The 25564-nt window shown below is 44.1% G+C and overlaps 2 protein-coding genes across 3 annotated transcripts; one reads left to right on the plus strand and one right to left on the minus strand.

Annotated features, from left to right (window-relative positions):
- Positions 1-213: 213 nt before the first annotated feature.
- Positions 214-12031, minus strand: RAD1 (RAD1 checkpoint DNA exonuclease). Of its 2 annotated transcripts, XM_075540924.1 has the most exons (7): positions 11875-12031; positions 11304-11517; positions 10389-10497; positions 4367-4625; positions 3578-3668; positions 1595-1693; positions 1147-1283 (listed from the first exon to the last, which is right to left on the minus strand). In XM_075540924.1, the coding sequence occupies exons 2-6, from the start codon at positions 11499-11501 to the stop codon at positions 1613-1615; spliced, it is 738 nt and encodes a 245-aa protein (XP_075397039.1). In that variant the 5' UTR covers positions 11502-11517; positions 11875-12031; the 3' UTR covers positions 1147-1283; positions 1595-1612. The 2 variants fall into 2 exon arrangements, with proteins under 2 accessions (XP_075397038.1, XP_075397039.1); XM_075540923.1 differs by lacking the exon at positions 3578-3668 and having other exon boundaries at positions 214-1283.
- Positions 11844-25564, plus strand: BRIX1 (biogenesis of ribosomes BRX1). Its single transcript, XM_075540925.1, has 10 exons — positions 11844-12377; positions 19634-19745; positions 21047-21090; positions 22217-22287; positions 22513-22562; positions 22665-22738; positions 22858-22908; positions 23047-23148; positions 24778-24906; positions 25124-25564. The coding sequence occupies exons 1-10, from the start codon at positions 12219-12221 to the stop codon at positions 25391-25393; spliced, it is 1062 nt and encodes a 353-aa protein (XP_075397040.1). The 5' UTR covers positions 11844-12218; the 3' UTR covers positions 25394-25564.

The raw sequence follows: 25564 nt of genomic DNA on the forward strand, positions 1-25564 counted from the left end.
GCACTTTTTTGGGGGGAGGGAGTGGTCAAATTAGTGGGTAAAGGCCAGAGAGCCTAAGTGGCCAGTGCAACTAGATCACAGTCCACAATGACCAAGTGTCTGCCCAAAAGGCCAGTATCTCCGCAAAGATGCTGGGCTGTTGCTACCTAGAAGTAATGAGGATGAAAATGTCATTTGTGATTTTTTTTTCGACCAGAGAACACGCCAGACACATTTAGTAGTGAGAAAACTATTAAATATTTTATTGAATACAAAATATTCCAAACCAAACCTATTGTCATCAATCAATTCTGATATAGACTGCCACATCTTTCTCCCATGGAGTGGCTGGTGGATTCGAACTGCAGATCCTACAGGTATCAACCAATTGCTTAATCACACAGACCTCCTCATAAGACCTATATTCTATGGAAACCCAGCAAAGCACAACATATTAAGTTTTATGGGTTTCTACTCTTTGGTTTGGATAAGAAGTACATGGAAGGTGTCTAATAAATACAGCACTGGACAAGTTGGGGAGAAAGTTAACACTCAAGACTGTTTTATATCCTGTTCACTGATTTCTTCATAAGGTGTGCTTTAAAAAGATATCATCACAATCACACATGAACAATCTCTTCAACGCAAGCAATTAAAAAAAATAGAAGCAGCAAACCTTTAAAATCATTCTTAAACTCCTGTGCACATTTGAACCCCCTGGAGGATACAGACTGCTGGCTTCTCCCCGCCCCAGAGTTTCTGGAATGTTCCAAGACGCTGCTGTTAGTCTGGGCACCAACCTCTGAGAATCACTGCTTTCAGATTCCTTCTCCGGAACTCAAGCGAGGGCACGCTGCCCATGCTTTTCTCACAGTTAATAAAGAACACTTCAGAGATGCACCCAAGCCCCTATCAAACTTTAAATCTGCAGACTCTTGAAATGTCCTGCTTAAGTAGAGCACAACACAAACTGTATTAACTTGCTCATGATTCCCATGAGCTGAAGGCCAGGCACCTCAGGACAGTTCAATTCTGGACAATCCACCATGCCTAGAAGACAACATTTCAGTACAAATTACAGAACAAGAACCACCAGGGAAACGTCACTCGGTGACACTCATGGCTCCGATTTCGAGACTTCTTCCTCATCGGGGCAGCAGTAATATTCCACAAAACTGATCTGTCCGTCTTCATTTCTAATCATGTACTGCAGCGAGAGGAACCCTCGGTTATCTGTCCGAATAGACACTTTACAAGAGAGGACTAGTGCTTTTGTAGACGGCTTCAGTAAAGAAATCTTGTATCTGCAGAAGGGGGCGCGAACAGCTGTTAACTAAACACCCATAAAGCAGTGCTCATTTCTCCAAGTACAAAAATTAGCCAATTGTAACTGGAAGAATAAAATCAAGTATTTGTCCAATTTGTTTTCTCTCTTATTTTTTGAGACTCATCCACCATTAAAATCCCCCACCCCCAAGAAAATCTAATAGCTTAGAATTCACTTTTTTAAAATGTACCTTTTCATTCACAAACTGGATTTTAAAAAAATTTAATACAAATATGGTATCTAACCTCACCCATATCAACAATGTCAACGTCTATTTTAAGAACTGACCTGTTGACCTGTGTCTCATTACAGTGAAATGCTTCCATCAAATCGGAGTCTTTGGGATAGTCCAGGTGGGCACTTCCCGCATTTCCGTAAGTAGATAACCTAGAGGGGGAAATGAACGCCTATCCTTTATTCACCAACCCAGCCGTCAGCCACGCTCCCACCCAAATAAAACACTTAGGAAGCTCGTTTGGGTGGTGAAACAGATACAAACAGCTGCAACATACCCTGGGCAGTAAGGTGCCCGCCCTATGGTGGAGCGGTTAAACACTCAGCTGCTAACCAAAGGGTCAGCAGTTTGAACTCACCAGCTGCCTCATGGGAGACAGATTTGGCAATTTGCGTCCATCAGGCTGGCCAGCCGCGGTAACCGTGGGGGGCAGTTTTGCTCTGTCCTACAGTGCTCTAAAGGACACTTGTCTGTCCGTGTGTCATGTTGGGGTGACTTGTGTGTTGCTGCCATACTGGTAGCGATGTCCCTGATATTTTACAATACCAGCAGAGCCACCCAAAGGGATGGGGCTTCAGCAGAGCTTCTAGACTAAGAACAGTCTACGAAGAAGGGATAGACTGCCACTTTGGGGAACAAGCCAGTAGCAGAACATGCCAGACACTGGAAAACCTCATGAAAACAACACACGTCCGAGGCAGGCAGTGCCGGCAGATGAGCCGCTCGGGTCGGAAGGCACACAAGGCAAGTCCCTTCTCAAAGCAGAGTCGCCCATGCTGAGGAGAATGGAGCAAAGCCTGAGGGACCTTCTTCATTTGCTAACGGGCACAAGCCTCTAACGAGAACAGCTGCCAGCATCGATTAGAATAATTAGTACTTAGAATGTACGAAGTATGAGTCTAAGAAATCTGGAAGTTGTCGAAAATGAAATGAAACGCCTAAAGATGGCTATCCCAGGCTTTGGTGAGCTGAAATGAACCAGAACTGACCATTTTGAATCAGAAAATCACACGGTTTACTGTGCGAGGACTGGCAAATTCAGGGAAATCGCATGCATTCATCACCAAAAGGGACATCTCAAGATCTATCCTGAAGTACAATGCTGTCTCTGATAGGCTATCTAGACACATACGAGGAAATTCAGCAATACTACTGTGCAAATTTATGCACCAACTACTTAAAGCTAGTGAAGAAATGAGAGAATTTTATAAGCATCTTCAGTTTGCGACTGATCAAAATACAATCAAGCTACATTGATAGCTATTTATTGGTAGTTGGAAAATAGGGCCTTGGTGATAGAACGGAGCTGGAGGTCACATGACAGTAACACTGACCTTGCCTCCTTCCTCACAAGTCCTGCATAGCTAAGTGAGAATGCCTCTCTATTCCACAGCTGTCCCTCAGTATGCTCAGGATACTGGCTCCATGAACGCTCAAGTCCCTTATAAACCCTGGCCACTGTATCTGCATATAATCCACACACACATCCTCTTGTAAACTTTAATCATCTCCAGGTGACTGATAACCAATGCATTACAGATGCTGGGTAAATTGGTCTCTCCGCTCCCGTGCAACCACTTAATTCCACCTCCTCTTCTATTCCCAGTATTTCTTATCCACCGTTGGTTACATCTGTAAATATGGAACCCAAGAGGGCTGACTGTGTTAGCTTGGTGCTTAGTAACATTCAATTTTGGTAGTCTGTACTTTTTAACCTGTCTCCTCTTTGCTTCAATTGCAAGCTGTTCTTCTCCTTAGTAGTTACTTAAGAAAGCAGACATGCATTCTAGATATTCAATAATGAATGGATCAGATGAAAAACACTTACTTGCTTTTGCATTCTACACTCATTTGAAAAGAATGAGGGATGAAGGAAAGGAAGAAAAGATATCCTGTACTACAAATACCTCCTTCCATGCCTTTAGACCCAATTTCCCTTATGATGTAACCCGATCTATAACAGGAAGTTATCAGAAAAATGAAAAGACTAGTTTTTGAATCGGAGACCAGACTGTTCAACTAGAAACCAACATTACCTGTGAAACCTGAGTGGATAAACCTTCCTGGATCTCCAGATTTGTAATATTAAAGGCTGATGCACTGCTGGACAGGAAAACAGTATAACCCCTGTGGAGAGTGAGATGGCGCTTCCTCAAACAAGTTGGAACAGAAATACCATCTGACCCAGCAATCCCTCTACTTGGCAGACATGCTATGGACATAACCACAGCGCATGCATGCTCATCGCACCACTAATCATAGTAGCAAGAAATGGAAACGTACACGTAGTAGGGTTTGTGTATACACACAATACTAGAGTATACATATAGTATTTAGTACATACACACAACAGAATACTATCGCTGAGTGAAAAATAGTCAATCACAGAAGGATAAATACTGCATGAGACCACTCTCATTAAAAATCAATCCATCAGGAAATAGGATTCCAAGAGCAACACCCTTTGCAGGTCCCCAGGGATTGGGGGGGGGGGGAAAGCGGGGCAGGGGGAGTCAGAGGCTAGAGGACACAGCTGTTAATGTGGGTGAAGGGGAAGACACTGTCCAACAAGGGGGAGCTGGGCAAAAATGCATGGGAACAAGGCAAGGCATTGGGAGATTTGGTCAAGTGGTTGGATACAAGAATGATGACCTAGTCTGTAAACCATAACCTAAATCACAATAAAAAGTTTTAAAACAACAAGGTAGAATTAAAAACTCTCTAATATTGTGAAAAGTCTAGGACCCTGGACAATAAGACCTCTGCGTCTCAAGCAAATATGTAAGTAAGGTGACACTGACTACAGCTCAGTGTTTTCCAAGTACCTGAAATAAGGCTTCTCGGGGGACATGGTGATCTGTAAGACGTCACTCGTCATGTCCAATTCCGAAAATGCTTCACGGAGTCCCTCTGACTGCAGGATGATCTTGTTAATGACGTTCGTGCTGCAGAAATCAAAATCCAGCGTGTCCTCCGGCTCCTGAGTGTTGATTTTGCAGACGGTCACCACGCCGCCTTCTTCCAAAAACAGCATTAAAGGGTGCCCGTAGCCCTGGTAGCACATCCGGAGGGCGGTGAAAGTGCCTGCGAGGGAAAGCAGTCACACCCCGAGGGAATCACACCCTGCGATGGAAAGCAGTCACACCCTGAGCTGCTCGTCCCACACCAGGAGACCATGCTCCTCTTGAAAAAACCCACACCAACTACCAGCCTGTTTTTGGAAGGTAACATTTCCCTTATGACTGCTGTGTGTAGACCATTCCAAAAAGAGAAAGAAAACTGGGAACCAGACATGCAATGTACCATTAACTCTCTGAAATTATTTTGTACTTTACTCAAAATACTGCAGAAAAAGTCATTTTACATACAATTAAATGTATATAATTTCAGGATGGAGAGTCTACATCAGTGGTTATCAACCTTCCTAATGCCATGCCCCTTTAATACAGTTCCTCATGTGGTGACTCGCAACCATAAAATGATTTTTGCTGCTACTTCATAACTATAATTTTGCTATTGTTATGAATCGGGCGACCCCTGTGAAAGGGTCATTCGACTCCCAAAGGGGTCACGAGCCATAGGTTGAGAACGGCTGGTCTACATGGACCATGACTATAAGCGGCAGAATTGCTGACCAGGCTAGGTTCCTTTACTTTTGACTTTCAGACCAATTCATTACGGCTTGGGTGGAAGATTAGAGAGCATATGTATTTCCTGTTGAACAATGCACACATAGATCCGTGTGTGGCATTAACTATAATCCCCTCAGTGCGTCAGCACTCTTCCCACTTGTACCCAGGGATCCCAGTTACCGTTTGCCCACTTTCCCGTCCCCTTCTGCTTTCTGAAGTATACTTTGGGGCAGATGCTACCAGTTGCATGTTCTGAGAAGCCCATTCCTCTTCGGGCTTACTGTTCACTTCCTGGGCCTGCCTAGTGTTTGCTGTCATGTGATTTTTAAAAAACAATTTATTAGGGGCTCATACAACTCCTATCACAATCCATACATACATCAATTGCGTAAAGCACATCTGTACATTCATTGTCCTCATCATTTTCAAAATATCTGCTCTCCACTTAAGCCCTTGGCATCAGTTCTTTCCCCCCCCCACCCGCTCCCTCCCCCCTCATGAGCCCTTGATCATTTATAAATTATTATTTTGTCATATCTTTCCGTCTGACGTCTCCCTTCACCCCCTTTTCCATTGTGTCCCCCAGGGAGGAGGCCACATGTAGATCCTTGTAATCGGTTCCCCCTTTCCAACCCATTCACCCTCTACCCTCCCAGTATCACCCCTTCCACCCCTGGTCCTGAAGGTATCCTGGATTCCCTGTGCCTCCAGCTCCTATCTGCACCAGTGTATATCCTCTGCTCTATCCAGACTTGAAGGTAGAATTCGGATCATGGTAGTTGGGGAGGGGGGAGGAAGCATTTAAGAACTGGAGGAAAGCTGTATTCTTCATCGGTGCTACATTGCACCCTGACTGACTCATCTCTTCCCCTAGACCCCTCTGCAAGGGGATCTCCAGTGGCCGAAAATGGGCTTTGGGTCTCCACTCTGCACTTCCCCCTTCATTCACTATGGTAAGATTTTTTGTTGTTCAGATGATGCCTTATATCTACTCCCTTTGACACTTTGTGATCGCACAGGCTGGTGTGTTTCTTCCATGTGGGCTTTGTTGCTTCTGAGCTAGATGGCCGTTTGTTTTCCTTCAAGCCTTTAAGACCCCAGATGCTATCTCTTTTGATAGCCGGGCACCATCAGCTTTCTTCGCCACATTTGCTTATGCACCTGTTTGTCCTCGGCGATTGTATCATGGAGGTGTGCAGCCAATGATATGATTTTTTGTTCTTTGATTCCTGATAACTGATCCCTTCGGGACCACATAATCACACAGGCTGGTGTGTTCTTCCATGTGAGCTTTGTTGCTTCTGAGCTAGATGGCCGCTTGTTTACCTTCAGCCTTTAAGAGCCCAGACACTATATCTTTTGATAGCTGGACACCATCAGCTTTCTTCACATTTGCTTGTTTACCCGCTTTGTCTTCAGCGGTTGTGTCGGGAGGGTGAACATCATAGAATGCCAATTTAAAAGAAGAAAGTATTATTGCATTGAGGGAGTACTTGATTAGAGGCCCAATGTCCTTCTGCCACCTTAAGACAAAACCTGTAAATATAGGCACATAGATCTATTTCCCCAACCTCATATATATATTTGCATATGTACATGTCTTTGTCTAGATATCTATAAATGCCCTTTGCCTCCCACCTCTTTCCTCTATTTCCCTTGACTTTCCTCCTGTCCCACTATTATGCTCCGTCTCCACCAGGGTTTAGGCAATACCTCTTTGTTACATTACCCTTGATCATGCCCTACCAGGCCTCCCACACCCATCTCACCACCAATTTGGATCACTGGTTCCCTTGTCCCTGGGTTTGTTAACACCACTTCCTTTCCCCCCACCTACCCCTATCCCATGTCACCCCGGAACTGTCGTTCCCATTGTTTTTCCTCCAGATAGTGATCTTCAGGCACAGTTTCAACTCTACACAGAAGGGTGATGAAGGACCGTAGTCTCCACCACTATCAGGCCAGCAAGTCTACTTCTTTTCATGAATTTGAACCTTGTTCTCCATTTTCCCCCGACATTGTCCAGGACCTTCTCCCACAATCCTAGTCAGAGCCGTCAGCAGTGGTAGCCAGGCACCATCTAGTTCTGGTTTGAGGCTTGTGGAGGTTGTGGTTCACGTGGTCCTTTAATATCGTGGGCTACCTGTTTCCTTGAGCCTCTGTTCCAGGTGGGGAGACCAACAGCTGTAACCTAGGTGCCTATCCCCAAGCTGCGGAGCCCTCAGTTGCTACTCACCAGAGTCAAAGGTCGCATGCTATCTTTAAGGACTACCTCATGCTGGCTTCAACGTTCCAAGACTACGGTCCCCAACCCCCAAGCACAGTAACTCAGACCCATGGGGTGGCCAAGAAGTGTTCCTGGCTGTGTCCCTTTGGCTGTGCTAGTTCTTGGAAGTCCCATCTGCACAACAGCGGGCTGTTTCTGATAGCTCCTGTGGTCTAACCAGCGAGGAGCCCTGGAGTTCCAGCGGTGAAACAGAAGTCAGCAGTTTGAACCCACCAGCTGCTCAGGGGGTCATGCTGGGGCAACTTCTGTAGAGCCTTAGAAACCCTCTGGGGAGGTTCCCCTCGATCCCATGGGGTCACTCACTATAAGCTGGAATTGATTTGATGGCAATGGAATTTTTGTCATGTCAGTGTATTCACTATGATAAGGATCCTCAAACATTTCCTATTAGAAGGTAAGTCTTTACCTGACCTTGAGTTCCAATCAACCTGAGACTGCTGGGACTGAAGGTGCAATCACTGTGGACAACAGTATGGTACTTCCTTAAAAAGGAGCAAGAGAAATCCCATTTCACCTATCAATCCCACTAATAGGAACTTAACCTAAATACAGAAGGGCCAGGATATGGACAGATCGATATACACCCATGTGCACCCTAGCATTATTCATAATAGCTGAAGGGTAGGAATAACTGGAGTGTCCGTCCATCAACAGATGAATGCACACGCAAACCAAGGTTTATCTCACAATGGACTATGATGCAATGTTAAAGAACGAGGACGGCTCGGAGAAACAAAACATGAATTAACTCAAGAACTATATGCAGTGTGAAAGAAATCAATCTCAAAAGACAAATACTGTATGAGTCTTAATTATTAAAAAAATCAAAAAAAGTTACACGCATGGGGAAAATAATATGATTACCAGTGATGGAAGGGAAAATCCCTAACTAGTTAATACCCAAAACTAAATCCACCATCATGGAGTCAACTCTGACCCTTGGTGACCCCACAGCGACTACTCCCTACACACACAGTTGTTATATGTGCTATAAACACATCCAAGTTTACTAAACGCGCAAATAGGAGGTTAAGGTATGTAAAGTTCTCAGCCAGAGCTAATGGCTAAGGAAGGAGTCATTGGGCCCAGAGGTTTGGGACAAAAGTCACTGGGACATCAAGGTCAACTGGCATAACCTAATTCACAAAGCCAATGTTCTACTTCTGTGAGTACTGACTGGGCGCCTTAAACGCTTGCAATGGTACTACTATTGGTCACTCCCACCAGAAGGCAAAGAAGAGTAAAAAACAAACAAAACCGCATGGAAACAATTAGTCCAAAGCACTAATCCTCAGTCTGCACTGCCATGCGACCCAGGAACCACATGGTGCCCAGCCATTACCATTGATCACTCTGAAAGGGGTCACACAGAGGGCCTTTAAGTAAGAGTGGGAGAAAAATATGGAAAAAAACTAAAAATATCAAAGAAAACCAAGTCTAACTGCCTAACAGAGGCTGTGGAACCCTCAATACTATGGCCCTTAATCACTCTGCAAGATTGGGCCAGAACTCACCCATGGCTCAACTTTCAGGAGAACAATAGACAGGCCTATAAAGTGTGTGCTATCACTGGACTGTCACCCATTCCTTAGAATAATCAGCCACATGAAATCAAAGCATTTGTCCCGGGGGAACTACATGCGGCAGGAAAGCATGGGAAAGGTTAAGTGACTAAAAAACGGTAAGCCTAGAAAAAACACGGAGAACAGTACTGTTGCATTGTGGGTGCTGCAACCCATTGTCATGAAACAAAGTGTGTGCCAATTGTTGAATGGAAAACCAGTTTGTTTTGTAAACCTGCAAACAAATCACAGTCAATGTAATAACCGAAAAACAGAACACTATAGTGAACCCATCCCAAATGCCAACCTTCTTGATCAGAGTTGTCATCAGTTATTATTAATATTGAAACATTGGCTGCTACAGAAAAAAAAATCACATGCACTTATTTATCTCTTGAAATGAAGTATATTTTTAAAAGATCCAATTGGGGGGAAAGGAGGGTAGGGTGCTTAGTGGTTGTGTGGGTCTTAACACTGCAAACACCAGAGGGAAGGAGAACTACGGCAGGGCCTGTGAGTCCTCTCGCTAACTTGACAGAGTGCCAGTCAGGGTGGGGACGGCCGACTGCTATGGAAAACCAGCCAGGGCAGCACTGTGAAGACTGCGAGTGGAATGCTCCCAGCCAAAATAAAGCATATTCACCAGAGAACTATTACTGAATCTTCCCCAGCTAACCTCCAGATTTCCCTCCTATAAAATGAAATCATTCTTTGGGGAATCTCTTGTAATTTTCTGTCTATCGCAAGTGATTGTCACCATTCTGGAAAAGAATCCCTAAGAGTATGAAAAAATCTGAAGGGGCCTCAAAAAGTTTGTGGAAAAATGGTATTGAAAGACAATAGAAACCTTCCACTAACGTTTTGAAACCCCTTCGCATACATGTCAAAGTACTTGGGGACACAATTAAGAGAGCAGGGCTTAAAGAACTTTAAGAACGAAACTTTGAGTACTGTAATCTGGAAGTCAGAACTGGCTTTTCCCTGCCACTAAGTAACTGCACATTTCCGGACAAATCAGAGAGAATAAAAAATTAAAATATAGTTCACAAAGTCATTGAAGACATGTTCAGTAACTGACCAGGGTTTATTTTGGCCAGCTCAGATTTAAAGCCCCTGAACTCTTACACCTTAGGAAGGAAAGAAGGTGAAAGTACTATTATGGTAACTATGTCAGAACCACAAACACTTCCTTAATCATGCGAAAAGTCAGAATCCATTATTGTAACAAGAAAAACTGACAAAGAGAAAAAAAGAAAATGGACAGCTGAGCCATTTTCAAAACAGCTGTTTATACTCTAATAACTCTTGTATTTTTTTCTGACCGTCCTGTATGTTTATGTCCCATTGAAATAATGAAACGGTTCACCTGGCACAGGGCTGGATCCAAAAACAGAGAGGCAGTCTAAGAGGACACCTAAGTTAATTCGAAATGTCACCGATTCTTCCTGAACTTTAAATTCTTGAAATATTTCAGCCTAGGACAAAAAGGAAACATGCATATATAATTATCTACATCAAAGAATGAGAAATCGCATAGAAGGTTCTGGATGTCACTTTCTCTGTTTTAACAATATTGTGGTAACCCTAAGAATCTCCCCTCCCTCCCCCAATGAAAGCTTTATCTTGGACAATATTGAGTATTCCTTTGAAACAACTGGGAATTTTCCTTTGGACATGAAAAACTGTCACTGATGGAGAGAATACAGCGAACTAATTTAACACTGTCTAGTAATTGCTCATTTTTTAATCAAGTTTTTTTTCAACTATTACTCATTGTGTAACATGACCCAGGGGCCAAAGAATGCTGCTCTGGTGAGACTTTGTCTCCCATGCATCCTGCATGGGAAAGTGGAGCGGCAACAAAGGGAAAGGCCCGTGCATGGTGGACTGCCGCAGTGGCTGAAACAACGGGCTCAAACATAAGAACAGTCCTGGGGATGGCGCGGGACTCCATTGTGTCTCCGTCGGCTGTGCACTGGGGTTGCTATGAGTTGCAACTGAACTGGTGACAACCACCAACCTCCACCACCTCCTCCTCCGAGAACGACTGGGAGGATTAAATGACTCAACGTAAGCAGCACTCACGAGAATGCCAGGCCTGTAACTTAACTGAACAGCGTCCTGAACTTAGTTATTCCCGCCGCAGAATAAGATGGGAAAGGAACTTTTCCCAGGAGAGGAAAAAAAGCGCTGACATCATGACAGCTTGTTCTCTGAGACGTGAGCTTCACCGAGACGTTCTGCTTCCGTGGCCGGCTCGCAGGTACCTCCTGTGCCATACCTGAATGAACGCATTCGCTTGCACACACTTCGCCTTTTCTACCGTGACCTTGAGTCCATTTCCAGTAGCAAAGCACGTGGCGTGATCTTGGAAATGAATCGCTTTCAGAACCGTGGAGAGATTCCGCACGTTGTCCAGGCTGGCCACCAAGCTGTACTGTTCGTCGTCGCCTGGGGTCTGCTGGGTGAGGAGCGGCATCGTCCGCGGGGGACACCTGGGGAGACGCGACACCAAAATAGCCCGTCACCGCTGGCGAGGCCAGCGGCAGTGGCCCGAAAGTGGAACTGGCCGAGCAGGGTTCGAACCCCCACTCCGTCCGTCCCTCAACTGGCCCTGCCACTTGGGGGGAAATGGCTCTTCCAGGCTGCCGGTTCCGCTTCCTTAGAATGGGAACGACGTCTACCTGAGGCGTTCGGCAGAAGGGATACACGCAACGGACCCCGCTCTCTTCGTCACGCCAGCCGGGCTACGTCATCCCCAAACGTCCGGGCCGAGTCGGCCCGCGCCCAAGCCCTCCTCTCAACGCGGAACGGAAGAGGGGCGGGTCCCGAGTCCTCAAAAAGTCTCTTACCTGCCCGCCAGCCGGCGCGGCGTGCCAATCCGACCTTCTTTACCAAGTCCGGACCCCGGAAACCTCTTCCCAAAGGCCCCTGGGGAAGCGAGCCGCGCCGCCCCGAAAGCCCGGGAGCAAACGAAGCCACGCCCCACCTCTGCAGCGAGCGACTCACCCGCGCAGTGATCATAGAGACAGAGGAAGCCTAGAGCGCCGCGTTCACAGTAACCATAGAGACCGGAAAGAGACGCCATAGAGTCGGAGGAAACCCGCGCGCCGCTGCATCCGGTACCATAGAGATCGCAAATAGGGTAGAGTCGCCGAACCGGAAGGAAGGCGCAGAGCGACGGTAGCGAGGCAAGATGGCGGCCACCAAAAGGAAGCGGCATGGAGACCTGGCCATCCAGGCCAAGAGGCGAAAACGGAACAAAAAAGATGCCGGATCACCGGCTAAGCAGCCCGACACGGCAAAGGAGGCCGCAGAGGATGAAACGGACCGTATCCCAGGCCCTGTTAGCAAGGTAAAACATCCATTCTTGGGTTGCATCGGATACCGCGGTCCCCAGCGTCTGGGCATCCGCTACCCACCAGCTTCGGTTCAGCGAAGTTGGAGGCATCTCTGTGTCACTGTCACTCGGTCTCCGCGCTCCTCTGGGCAGGACTGGGCGCTCTTTGGTTAGCGCGCACACGTGTCGGGACTCCGGCGCCCTGAACTGATGGACTGAGAGAAAGCCATGCCTCCCCGGGTTCGTAAAGAAGCGACCCAGTGTTGGAGATCTTTTATTATTATTATTATTATTGAAGCAGTAGTGTTCCCTAATTTATTGTGCATTTTCCTATAATTAAAACAGCTACAACAAGCTAATTGCCAATTAGTCGAGCCAACTCTTGGCGACCCCGGTGTGTCAGAGTAGTTCGATGTTCCATGTTTTGGAAATCGATTTTGTCAGGCTTTTACCGCAGGCCTCTGAGTGTATTCGAACTGCCTCCATTCATTAACAGTTGACTATATCAGCTATTGGTATCGTACTTCCTGTGAGTAATCTAACCCAGGCCTCTGAATGTATTCGAACTGCCACCATTCATTAACAGTTGACTATATCAGCTATTGGTATCATACTTCCTGTGAGTAATCTAATCAAATTCGAGTCTAGTTAGTGTTGTTGGGTGACAACGCTTAAGTTCCAACTCGTTGGGACCTTTTGTACAACAGAATGAACCAGGCGCAGTCTTGCGTGTGTCCCACAGTTTCTTCTATGTTTGCAGCCACTGTGTCACTCCATGGTGTTGTTTGCCGATGTATGATGCCTGCCGGCAGGTACTGCGCACTCCTGATACGGTGTCCAAAGCCCATGGGATGCAGTTTCACCGTTCAATCTATCCGGACGAGAGATCTGTTCATTTTTCTGGTGTCCGTGGCTATTCATTCTTCACCAACACTATAATTTTGACACATGCGTTCGCCTCCAGCCTTCCCGATTCATCCAACTTTCACATGCGTATGTGGGGGTTGAAAATACCACGGCTTGGATTAGGTGAACCGTGGCCCCCAAAGGGACATCTTTCAAGAGGTCTTTTGCACCAGATTTGCCCAACACCGTGTGGTGGTTGCTCTTTTCTTTTTTTTTTGACTGCCCATTGGCAGCAGGCCAAAGTAAAATAGAATAGAAATTCCCAACATTGGCCATTTCTCATGTTAATTGGTGCTGTTGTGAGGATGTTTGCTTCTTTTCATCAAGCTGTACTTAATGATCTTCACCAGTAAGCACTTTGAGGTTGTGCAAATACATGTCACAGATTGTTAATGGCCTTCCTCCAATCCTGATGCCAAGTTCTTTCTATAGTCCACCTTCTTGGATTATGTACTCAACACCCAGATTGAGGAGATATCGCGAAAGGATGGATACAGGCCTGATGGATACCTGATTTTAAACCATGCAGTGTTACCCTGTTGATCTCTGTGTTTCTGCTTGAGCACAGTGAGGTGTTCTGGATGAAATACCCTTCTTAATGTTATCCATAGTTTGTTATGATCCACACAATCAAATGCCTTTTGGGTGGACCCTAAAACACGGGAAAACTGCTTTCTAGTGTGTTCTGTTTCGGCCAACATCCTCTGAGGTCAGCAGTGAGAGCCCTTGTTCCATTTCCCCATCAGAACATCAGAATCTGGCTTTCATTTCTGGCAGGTCCCTGTTAAGAGTACAGCTACATCCATTTTTTGGATGACCTCAAACAAAATTTTCCTTTTATGTGACTTTATGAAATTGTTCAATAGTGTCTATATTCTTTTGAGACACTTTTATTGGTAATGGGCACAAATAGGGATCTCTTGTGGTAGGTGGGCCAACTCCTAAAGTGAGTGCCCTCAACCTGGTGTTTGTCTCTTGAAATGTTTCCATCGTTCTTCTGCCAACTCAGGGAACCTGGTCTAACAGTGTCTTCAGGGCAGCTTGGGCATCTTTTTTCAGTACCATCGGTTTTTGATCATATGCTCCGACTTGAAATAGCAATGTCTGCCTCTTCTTTGTGGTACAGTGACTGCAGTCCATCCATCATCTTTTGCTCCTTCCTGCATTGTTTTAGTGGTAAGGACTGAACCGCGAAGTGTTTCTTTGTTCTTCCAGCACAAGAAATCTTGCTCGACATGCTTTCCAATTTGGTCTAACTCCAGGCCTTTGCCTGTTTCTGTATACTTTCATTTCTCAAGGTGCCCTCTGAAATTCTCTGCTCAGCTCTTTATCATTCCAGTTGCCTTAGCATCTTTACATTGAAGAGCAAGTTCAGAGTCTCTTCTCGAGCCCACTTTGGTCTTTTCTTTTGTTCCTGTTGTTGTAATACCCTTTTGCTTTCTTTGTGTATAATGCTTTTGATGTTCTCTCCCAGCTCTTCTGGTCTTTGGTCATTGACACTCAGTGCATCTAATCTGTTCTTCAGGTAGGTGGTCTCTAAATTCAGGTGGGCTGTAACAACATATTTTGCCTCTCCTGACCACCCTCCTGTGAAATTGGAACTCTTTATTTCTTAGAAGTATGTAGTTTCTTTCCAGTAAATATGGTAGTGTGCTGTCATCTAACCCAATATGCAACTGGCTCTCAAGAGGAAGAGGGAGTTCAACGTTTCCAAAAAATAAAATGTATATTAAATTGACTTTATGTACAATTATGTTTCCTTTTAATTGTGAACCAATTAGATGTAACCTCACATTTACTTCTCTCATCACTCATGTACGAATGTGCCAGTGGCCCTAATGATGATGTGTCTTAGGACATGTCTGGTCTAGTCTTGCACAAAGTGAACCAAACGCATCCTCAGATTCAGTGTGCCCCAATTTTCGTATCTTGTTCTCTACTCTTGTTCTTGCCTCCATTGGATGTCAGCAATAGTCTTAATGAGCTACAAAGATGCAGTATTGAAAGACAAAGTAAGTGCACACTTTGAAGTGCTATGTGCAAGCCGAGCCACCTAATTGTACCACAAAAAACTGGGGGACTTTTTCAGAATTAAAAATGTGCTGATAAAACTCGGCTTATACTCGAGTATAGACCATATTATTTTAAGACTGAAAACAGTTATGGAGCTCTGCGAAGGACCCACTGACAAAGACCATACCAAAAACCGAATTACTTCCAGCTGCCTTAGAAGTACTATTTCTGCACTCTCAGACCCGAAGGACAAAATTTCATGTTCTAAATCTATTGTTATTATTTTTCACTTATCTTAAAATATAAATTCTTGAGCTGGCATCCAAATTCAAGTGTAAATTTTATTTTACAAATCCTATTATAAATATTTTTTAATTTAAAAAAATTTATTAACTAAGGCAGATCAAATGTTAAAAGTGACATACTTTTATATCCAGATACTATTAAATGACAACTAAGAGGAATGGGAAAGCTCCCACAAGGTGAAAAGAATTTATGAAGGGCTATTATGAATTCCGAAACTGACTTCCTTTTAAAACAATGACTGGAAAGAGAATGTCCATTATACAGTGCACACGAGTACATCTAGGGACGAGTTGTTGCCAACCTGTGTAGATGAGAAACTGGCATGGCTGCACCTGACCACCTCTGGCTTCAGATGGAAAAATCTAGCTTCCACCACCCCTCCAAGGCCACTTGGCACAAGGAAGAGATCAGACATGTCTCCGCCTTCCATCCTCTTCTCCTGACCTGACACCAACCGCCTCTCCCAGGACATCCTCTTACTGGGACCCATAATTCATGACAGTGGCCGCACCGACAGTCCTCACAATTATGGGGTTTTACCACATCCACACCAAGAAGACAAACTCAATTCCAACTCATAGTTACTCTATAAACAGAATAGAACTGCTTTTGTGGGTTTTTAACACTACCTTATCAGAGTTCTCTCATGGAGCAGCTGGTGATTTCGAACTGTTGACCTTGTGCTAAGCAGCCCTGTGCATAACCTGCTACGCCACCAGCGCACCTAAACTACAAGTTCAGATCAGGAAACATTCTCACCCTCTTATCGCAACATCACCTCTTCCCAGCTAGCCACCAAATATCTCTGGACCTCAGCCTCTCACCTGTGTCAGTCCTTGGCCTCTGCCTCCAGAGGCCTGCTCACAGCTCTGCCTCTACATGTTATTTTCATGACTCCATGACTCCACCCTGTCGTTTGGTGGGAATTAATAGAGCTGGGTAGAAGAGCCATAAGTACTTAATTTCATTTCACCAGAGTAGGACATAATGAAATACGGCCTGATCTTGTCACCATCCTCACATTTGTTCTGTTTGAGCTCATTGTTACAGCCACTGTTTCAATCCATCTTGTTGATGGTCTTCCTCTTTGTCCCTGCCCCTCCACTTTACCATAGCATCTGAAGTACTTGAAACACAGTCTCACCATACTTCTAAGGAGCGTAAGCCAGTCCCATCACATGTTGCCACTAGGTCGAGTCATTAAAAGGGCACAATGGAAAATTTTAGGACATACTGAATATGCCATCTTCATACCATACTCTGTATTTATGTGGGATGTAGTACAGTGGATTATTGTCTAGAGACCCTGTTTCTCTAGTGTTCACTTTATTACTATTTTCATTTTGTACTGATAAGTTCTTAGCACATATTTAGGCGGTGATTGAAAATTAACATGGATTCTAATTCACTTTGGGAAGCGCAGGCTGTGGTATGTGAACCCCACGGTATGTACTTGTGTAGGTTCTGTGGACAACACACTGTAGCATCTTCATTAACTTCAGCCTCTCGAAGATTCAGGAGTGAATTTAGAGTCTTGCACAGATCTTTACCTGGCATTAGCAGGGCATTTGCATAACTTAGGAGAAAAATCTTAAAAGCACAGCAAATACTGATGAGCAAGCACCTCACCATTGCAAAAGCGATGGAAGAAACAATGAGTGTGGTGAAAGTGCCCAGAGATGCCGAGTGACTGTGATCAGTTCTGCAGAAGCACCGTCCGCACCTTCTTTGGCAAGCTTGCGTCTTGCACTGTACGAAGCAGGGTGTAGAAGCTCTTCCTTAAATAAGGAAGATGTCCTTAAGCGTGAATACACCCAAGGAATTAGTCAGACTTTCCTTGATGACTGAGACATGAGCCTTTAGCCCTATAACGCCAAGCGCGATGTTTTCGTAACATTCAATTGTATACATTAATATATATATTTGATAACTATGAAGGTAAAGAATTAAAATTTAAAAAAAATTTCCTGAAATTAAAAATTGAGGTGTTACAGGGTGAGGAAGCAGTGGGGAAATCTCACTGTGTTACCTGAGAACTCAGTATGGATTCAGGAAAGGCAGACTTCCCTCATTAGTTCGATAACAGTTCCATCCTAAAAGGTCGTCTGATGTGTTTCACGGTGTTGAATTTGCTTTACCCATGTTCCCAACTGTAGTATTCAAAAGCTACCTAATAGAATGAAAATTGTTTCATCCGTAAAGAGATTCAAAACCCTAGCGTTTAACAGTGATTCCAGAAAGACTCGGCTCATTGACTACTTTTGGAAGGAGAGCTGGTGTGGCGGCCTACTGGTGGACAAATCACTGGAAAGTTTAAGGGCAGCAGATAGAAATATTTTTCGTTATAATGTACTGAAATGAACTTGTACTATTCGTTTTCTGAGCATTAGCTTTCATGGTAGCATCCTTCATGCGTGCGCTTACGATTACAGCACTTGTTATGAAAGAAGCACCAAAGTTGACACATGAGCTGCTTCAAACGTGTGAAAGTCCATTTTTTGTTACATGCAGAATTTTAAAATCTTTTTCCCTTTTTTATATTTTATATCTTTATTATTTTTAAAATAATTTTATTAGGAGCTCATACATCTCTTATCACAATCCATACATACATCAATTGTGTAAAGCACATTTGTACATCATTCTCAAAACCAGAATTTTATTGATTGCTCGAACAACAACCTATTGGCTTACTTTTACACCTTAGAGTATCATCTTTCACTGTGGAATATTGTCTGTATCTGCTAGAATGATAAATGTCACGTTTGCAATCTATCACTAATACTATTCACTGCCATTAAATTGATTCTGACTCGTGACCCTTTAGGACAGAGTAGAACTATCCTGTAGGTTTCTGAAATTGAAAATCTTTAAAGGAATGGAAAGCTTTGTCTTTCTCCCACAGAATGGCTGATGCAGCAGTTCTCACCTGTGGGTTGTGACCTCTTTGGGGGGGTCCACCCGATTCATAACAGTAGCAAAATTACATTTACGAAGTAGCGAAATAATTTCATGGTTGGGGTCACCACCACATAAGGAACTGTATGAAAGGGCCGTGGCATTAGGAAGGTTGAGAACCTCTGGGTTGGTGGTTTCAAATTGACCTTCGGGTTAGCCGTGCAACAGATAACCACTGTGCCTCCAGGGATCCCTAACTAATATCACAGTATAATCCCTCACGGACAGTTACAGGGTCGCATCATGGATAGCTTACACACGCACACTTCTAGGCTTTTGATAAATCTTAGGGCCCTTATTCTTCCTTGACGGAGCTGGAAAGGAGTGTTTATGGCGTCTCAGCGAGTAGGATTTTGACCCTCAAAGTGGGAGGCAACGGTGCAAGTGTAGAGGAAATGCCCTGATCAAAGTTGAAGGAGGAAAATTCTGAGATCTAAAGACTAGAGCCAGACGCGTGTACAGACAACGGATGTGAGGAACAGACAGCACCAGAAAACCCACTGGTGCATCAAGTTGATGTGGACTCCTGGCAACTCGATAGGGTTTCCAGAGCTGTAAGTGGTGGTTGGCACAAGCCGCCTCATGTTCCTCCCATAGTGGGGTTGGTGGGTTTGAGCAGCCAGCCTTGTGGTTAGCAGTCCAGTGCTTATCCAACAGCACTACCACGGCTCCTTGATTTGGGATAGGGGGTAAAATGAATTTCGTTTATAGCTAGGTCATTCGGCATTGAAAGCCCTGGGAAGTAAGAATGTGACTCTGAGCGCCGTGATTAAACATCATGCTAGTGTTCTTAGTCATTTCCATTAGAGGGATCCTGTCTGGAGTGGAGCGATGTTACACAAATTGCTTCATTATTAGCTGAAATGAGGTGTTTACAATGGCTACTTCAGTGGGCTTGTTTCCTTGTGTATGTACTTGACGCTTCATTCCCCTGGGTGACACCTGGGGAAGAGGCCCGCAGAGCTGCCACTCTGGTCTGGACACGTCAGAGGATGGTGGTCTGTTGAAAAAAACGAGATAATTAAAGTTACTTTTCTAAGAGTCAATTTGAGATTTAACCAACAAACATTAATTCTTCTTTTCTTTAGGGCAAGTGGAAGAATAAGGAACGGGTTCTCATCTTTTCTTCCAGAGGGATAAATTTCAGAACAAGGCACTTAATGCAAGATTTAAGAATGTTGATGCCTCATTCTAAAGCAGGTACCTTTATATCTCATTGATTTTTTTAATTGTGTTTATAAACATATTTCTGTATGTATAAAAGGGGGCTTTAAAAAGTGGACCATGAAGCCACATTGTATATACCCATTGCCATCAAAGGCCATCCCAACACATGATGACTGCGACCAAGTCGGACAGTCCATCTAAGGAAGTCAACTGCCACATCGTTCTCCTGTTGGTGACTTCGAACTGTCAACCTTTCCTGTCAATTGGCAGTCAGGCACTCCACCACCAGGGATCCATGAGGTTTTGAGTTGTGCTGCAAACCACAAGGTCCGTAGTTCAAATACACCAACCTCTCCTCAGGAGAAAGATGAGGCTTTCTACTTTCATAAACGAGTCATAGTCTCAACAACCAACCAGGCAGTTGTAGTCTGCCCTTTGTGGTCACCTTGCGTCAGAAGGGACTATAGGGAAAGAGTAAGGCACCCCCCCCCCCCCCCCGCAGGAACTGGGAGTTAAACGAGAATGGGATATGTCCTTGGACTTTTGAGGTCCCATTAGAACAATCCATTTGTTCAGCCTAGTCCGGTGAAAAACCGTGATCTCTGTCAAGCGTATCCTCTCAAGTGCCACGGTTTCTAGTCAACATTATGCCGGCCCTTTTTAAAGACACGGGTCAGTAAACATTTCTTAAAGGGCCAGGGGTGCTTTCCCATCTAACTTTCAGAGATCATGAGATTTTGAAGCACATTTAAGGTTGGGGTCAGCGTACTTTTGAATGTAAACCGTGTGTGTGTTTTGCACTGAGACGCCTTAATTCAATCAGGGGTGCCTTATAGGGGCCCTGGGTCGTTTTCAGCGAAGTTGTGAAGGTTTTAATAGCTGCTTTTGTTCCTGTGCCGGGTGGTTCTAATTCTAAGCAGAATAGTTTACTCTTTGGACTGGCTTTTTCCAAGTCTAAGTCCTTTTCATTATCAGACAATAGTGATTTAACATTTTTATTTCCGTCCATAAAATTTTAGTTGTGTTGCTTTTCTTAGCCTAACCTTCAGTTTGTGGGGATTTTATTTTTAAAAGGAATTTGTAGAATACTTGAGTCTGAGAAATACTGACTTAAGCCATAATTTTTGCAAGAGAATTTTTAATGGTACAGTTCTGTACACTTCCCAAAGAAGCAAGATTTTAAATAGATACTTAATGGTCTAATCAAGTTTCCAAATAAAACTTGCTTCAAATAGAAGTTTGTAGAAACCTGATTTCTAGATAGGCTCAGGGGGTTGATTAAATTAGCTCTGAAATCTTTTATCTATTTACTTTGTTTGTCTTCTTTTTTACAGATACTAAAATGGATCGTAAAGATAAGTTATTTGTGATCAATGAGGTAATTTGAGAAAACAATTACAGTGAACTATTTTAGGAAAACTAAGAATAAAGAGGAAGTATTTTGGAATACTTAAGGTAGTTTGTATAAAGACTTAAGTTTTTCAAGGACTTGAACTAATTTGTAAAGCTATTCAGACACTTTCTTCACTTTACCTAAATTCGTATACTTATTATTTATACTCACAGTTCAGTGCTTCAATCCATACTGGTATTTGTATTTCTAGAGTATTCCATTATCTTTTAATCACTGCTCTTTGTGTTGATCCATCATGTTGAGGGTCCTCCTCTTTGTTTGTTTTTCCCTCGCCCTCTACATGCCAAACTGATGGCATTCTGAAACCATACTACAGAGCTCTTACTGTTGTTGCTGCTCCTCCTTCATTGGAGCACCACTATTTGAACTCCTAAATGAGAGCATTGTTCTAGTGCTGTGCAAAACAGGCAAAGTCATTAGATGGTACTTTCCAGTGTGGAAGACTGGCCATAAAGGAGGATTCAACAGGCAGGGGTGAAAAAGGAAGCCAGGTGTGGTTTTCAGCCACTGATCAGGATTAGAAAGCTTTGCTGAAGGGTTGATGTGCTCTGTGTGAGCAGAGATGCCCCTGAAGAGCAGCCAGAGGGGATGCTCGGGAGCGCACAGCTAAGGACAGGTGGCACGAGCTTGGTGTCCTATCTGCAGGTGGTGGGAAAGGAAGCTTTGCATCTATAAGTAGCAACTCACGTGGTCTAGACTTGATGAAACTGCAATAATACAGGACTTCTTGTGGGGGTTTTACTGAGCTATATTACAGAATACTTGCCCTTTCTTTTGGTTACACGTGTACAGTTCAGGGTGCATCCGTAACCCGCCTGCACTGTTTTCTTGTTGCTTTGTAAGCTTTTAAGGTTTGAGATTGAATTTTCCTTGAAGTCGATTTTGTTCACTCTCTTTTTTCCCCGCCAATGATGGACAAAACAAAGCATTTTTAGTTTCTCTGGGGCAGAAACTTACCAAAGACTTACAAAATTTGGCCTTTGTAGCCTGCTAATCTGCACCCATTTTAGAGGGATCTCAGTGTTAATTAGACTGAGTGACTTTATTTTTCTTATGTCCCTCATGGTTCTCTATGCTTTGCTTCTCCTAGGTCTGCGAAATGAAAAACTGTAATAAGTGCATCTATTTTGAGGCCAAGAAAAAGCAAGATCTTTATATGTGGTAAGAGGATATAGTGAGTAGGATCGGGGTGGAATTTACCTACTTAAGTGGATTTATTCTTTGAACTGTTCATACACTAGACTCCTTTGAGTCTTGTATGAAGGAAAGAGGGAAGCTTTCCACAAAAATGAAATATGTGTGCTGTGAGCACACGTGGTCCTTACCCCGTGAAGCATCTAGTACAGTCTAAGTGCAGTGTTGAAAAGTTCCCCTCATATCTTTCAGGCTTTCAAATTCACCTCATGGACCATCTGCTAAATTCCTTGTTCAGAATAGTAAGTTGATTCTGCGTTAACTTTTTTTATGTTAAATTTTTCATGAGAAAATGGAAAAGTATCTCCAGTTTTGGTATCCATGTCTTTCTTTGTTCCCCCTAGTTCATACCCTAGCTGAACTCAAGATGACTGGAAACTGTTTGAAGGGTTCTCGGCCCCTTTTGTCTTTTGACCCTGTAAGTTTCTTTCTTAGGAGGTCTGCTTTTCTGGCTCTGCATGCATGGGTTTTTTGATAAACATAGTGTACTTAATATTAAACACACAAGTGTCCCGTGATGTTTGCTTTATCTTATAGGCATTTGATGAGTCACCTCATTGTGCTTTGTTGAAAGAACTCTTACTTCAGGTAAATATCTCTCTGAGAAAGTTTGTAGTGCTTTGTTATGAATGCGTGCCTTCCTTTGGAGTCCTTGTTCGCGTGGTTGTGTGACGCAGACCTGGTCTGTCTTGCAATGGGAAACTGATACAGGCTCTTCTCCTCTAGATCTTCTGTACGCCCCGCTATCACCCCAGAAGCCAGCCCTTTGTGGACCATGTGTTTACTTTCACCATTCTGGATAATCGGATATGGTTTCGGAATTTCCAGGTTCGTTTTTTTCCCCCATCTGTAACTGTTCTTCCTTTTCAATGCCCTCTAGTGGCTTTGACTCACAGCGATCCTGTGGAACACCGTAGAACTGCCCTGGGTTTCTGAGACTGACTCTTCACAAGAGGCTTTCTCTTGGAGAAGTGTTGGTGGCCTCAAACTTCTGCCCTTGCAGTTAGGAGCCCTGTGCACTCCGCCATCAGGACTCCACCTCTTAAACTGTACTATGAAATAAGTCAGGGCATACAAGGTTCTTAGTCACCAAATGCCAATAATAAGTTGCTTTTTAAAAATAGCCTTAAGGGGGAAGGGAGGAAAAAGGAAGAACTGATACCAAGGGTTCAAATAGAAAGTAAATGTTTAGAAAATGATGATGGCAACATATGTACAAATATGCTTGATGCAGTTGATGTATGGATTGTTTTAAGAGCTGTAAGCGCTCCCAATAAAATGATACATAAAAATAATAATGTAAATAAATAAATACTAGCCGTGTGTCCTGACTATTGTTGAGACTTGCAGCAAAAACTTCTCCCATCTCACACCGTAAGTGACCTGAGCTAGCTTTGTTTCTCAGGCTTCCCAGCCAGCTCCTGTACTGTTCCATTTGTCAAAGGAAAGGGACAGGGCCTGGAACTCCCAGGCTCTCGCTGGGCTCCGGGTCTGTGTGAGGTGCTATGAGCACCACAGTAAAGTGTAGGTGCTGCTCCTGGAGAAGGCATTCCGTGAGAAATGCTAGCTGCCTCCTGCAGCAACTCCCTCAGGAGAGGGAATTGTAGACCTCTCCCAGCAGCACGATTTGACTGGGTGAGAACGCCACGGGAAGGTAGAACGCTGAGGGAACGACAAAAACAAAGTTGTCTAAATGCACCGTTACACTGTGTTTAGTGTAACATACCCCTTTCCCAAACTTAGGAGGGCGGTGAGCACTGCAGACAGTGTGTATGGATGCTCACCAAAGGTTAGACATTTCAAGACCTCTCAGAAATGCCTTGGAAGAAAGGTCTGGCAATCTACTTCCCTGAATTCAGCCACTAAAAACCCCACAGTAAATTCTACCATGACACGCAACGGGGTCGCCATGAGTCAGGAGTGACTGCACCACAGCTGAGTAGTTTGTGACCCTCTGAGAGCAAGCAGACCTGGAGCGAGTGTTGAGTACTTGGAGTTCAGAGGTTGCTGCTTAACTCCATAATCAGAAACTGTTCAAAAGTGAATGTGTCCATGTATCCCTTTTAATCCTATTTAAGAATTAAAATCATGATTAGGAGTTGATTTAAACTTCAAAAGACCTTGCAGAATGTGTTCTAATACGCTTTATTATAGGGGTTATAGATTTTTAACATTCATTTTAGGTGTAGTTGCAGGAATGCATCCATTGTGGAAAGGTAGATAACAGTTCTGACAACCACGTTGTGCTATCCCAAAAGAACATATTTTGGGGTGTTTTCCTGTCGCGAGTACCTGTAACATGCATCCCAGGAAATGACGTTGCTGCAGGTTTCCTTTCTGGCTTCCCTTCATGGAGTGCTAATTCTCGTGGGCACATTTGTCCCAGGGTTACAGACAGGACATCTTTTAGGAATCATGCATGTCCCCACCAAAACAAAATTACTTTCTTTTTCTTAGATTATAGAGGAAGATGCTGCTCTGGTAGAGATGGGGCCTCGTTTTGTCTTAAATCTCATCAAGATTTTCCAGGGGAGTTTCGGGGGACCAACTTTATATGAAAATCCTCACTATCAGTCACCGAACATGGTAAGCTGGGTGCTTGTCGTGCGTGGTCTTCTGTGCACTAGAGCGCGCGCTGCTTTGCTTTGCACTGAAATACAACCAGAAGGCTTGGGTGTGGCCGCAGCAGTCCTGCTAGCTCCCGTGCTTTCGTTGGTAATGAGGGGTAGAGGAGGGCATCTAAGCGGGGGTCCCTGCCTGCTACCTGTTCTGATTTCAAGACCTCTGGCCGTTTCTGTCCTAGCATCGCCGTATCATGAGATCCGTCACAGCTGCAAAATACAAAGAAAGACAGCAAGTGAAGGATGTGCAGAAACTGAGAAAGAAAGAGCCCAAGACCGTGCTGCCCCATGACCCCACTGCAGATGTGTTTGTCACCCCAGCCGAGGAAAAGCCGGTCGAGATCGAGTGGGTGAAACCAGAGCCCAAGGTGGATTTGAAAACGAGGAAGAAAAGGGTCTACAAAAGGCATCGAAAAATGCAACAGAAGATGAACAGGAAGGGTGCAAAATGAACCAGTTGTTTTGTATTTAATTTGCATTCAGAGTGTAAATATTTCTATTATCCAGAGCGGTCTAACTCGTGTCATTTGAAAGAAAAAATGAAATACCAAGTATTTTTTTTTTGGTATGGGTTTAATGATATCAGTGTGTTCCTAAATAAAACAACTCTTTTTCTGATTGTC

The sequence above is a fragment of the Tenrec ecaudatus genome, chromosome 2 (assembly GCF_050624435.1).
Source record: "Tenrec ecaudatus isolate mTenEca1 chromosome 2, mTenEca1.hap1, whole genome shotgun sequence".
Lineage (NCBI taxonomy): Eukaryota > Metazoa > Chordata > Mammalia > Afrosoricida > Tenrecidae > Tenrec > Tenrec ecaudatus.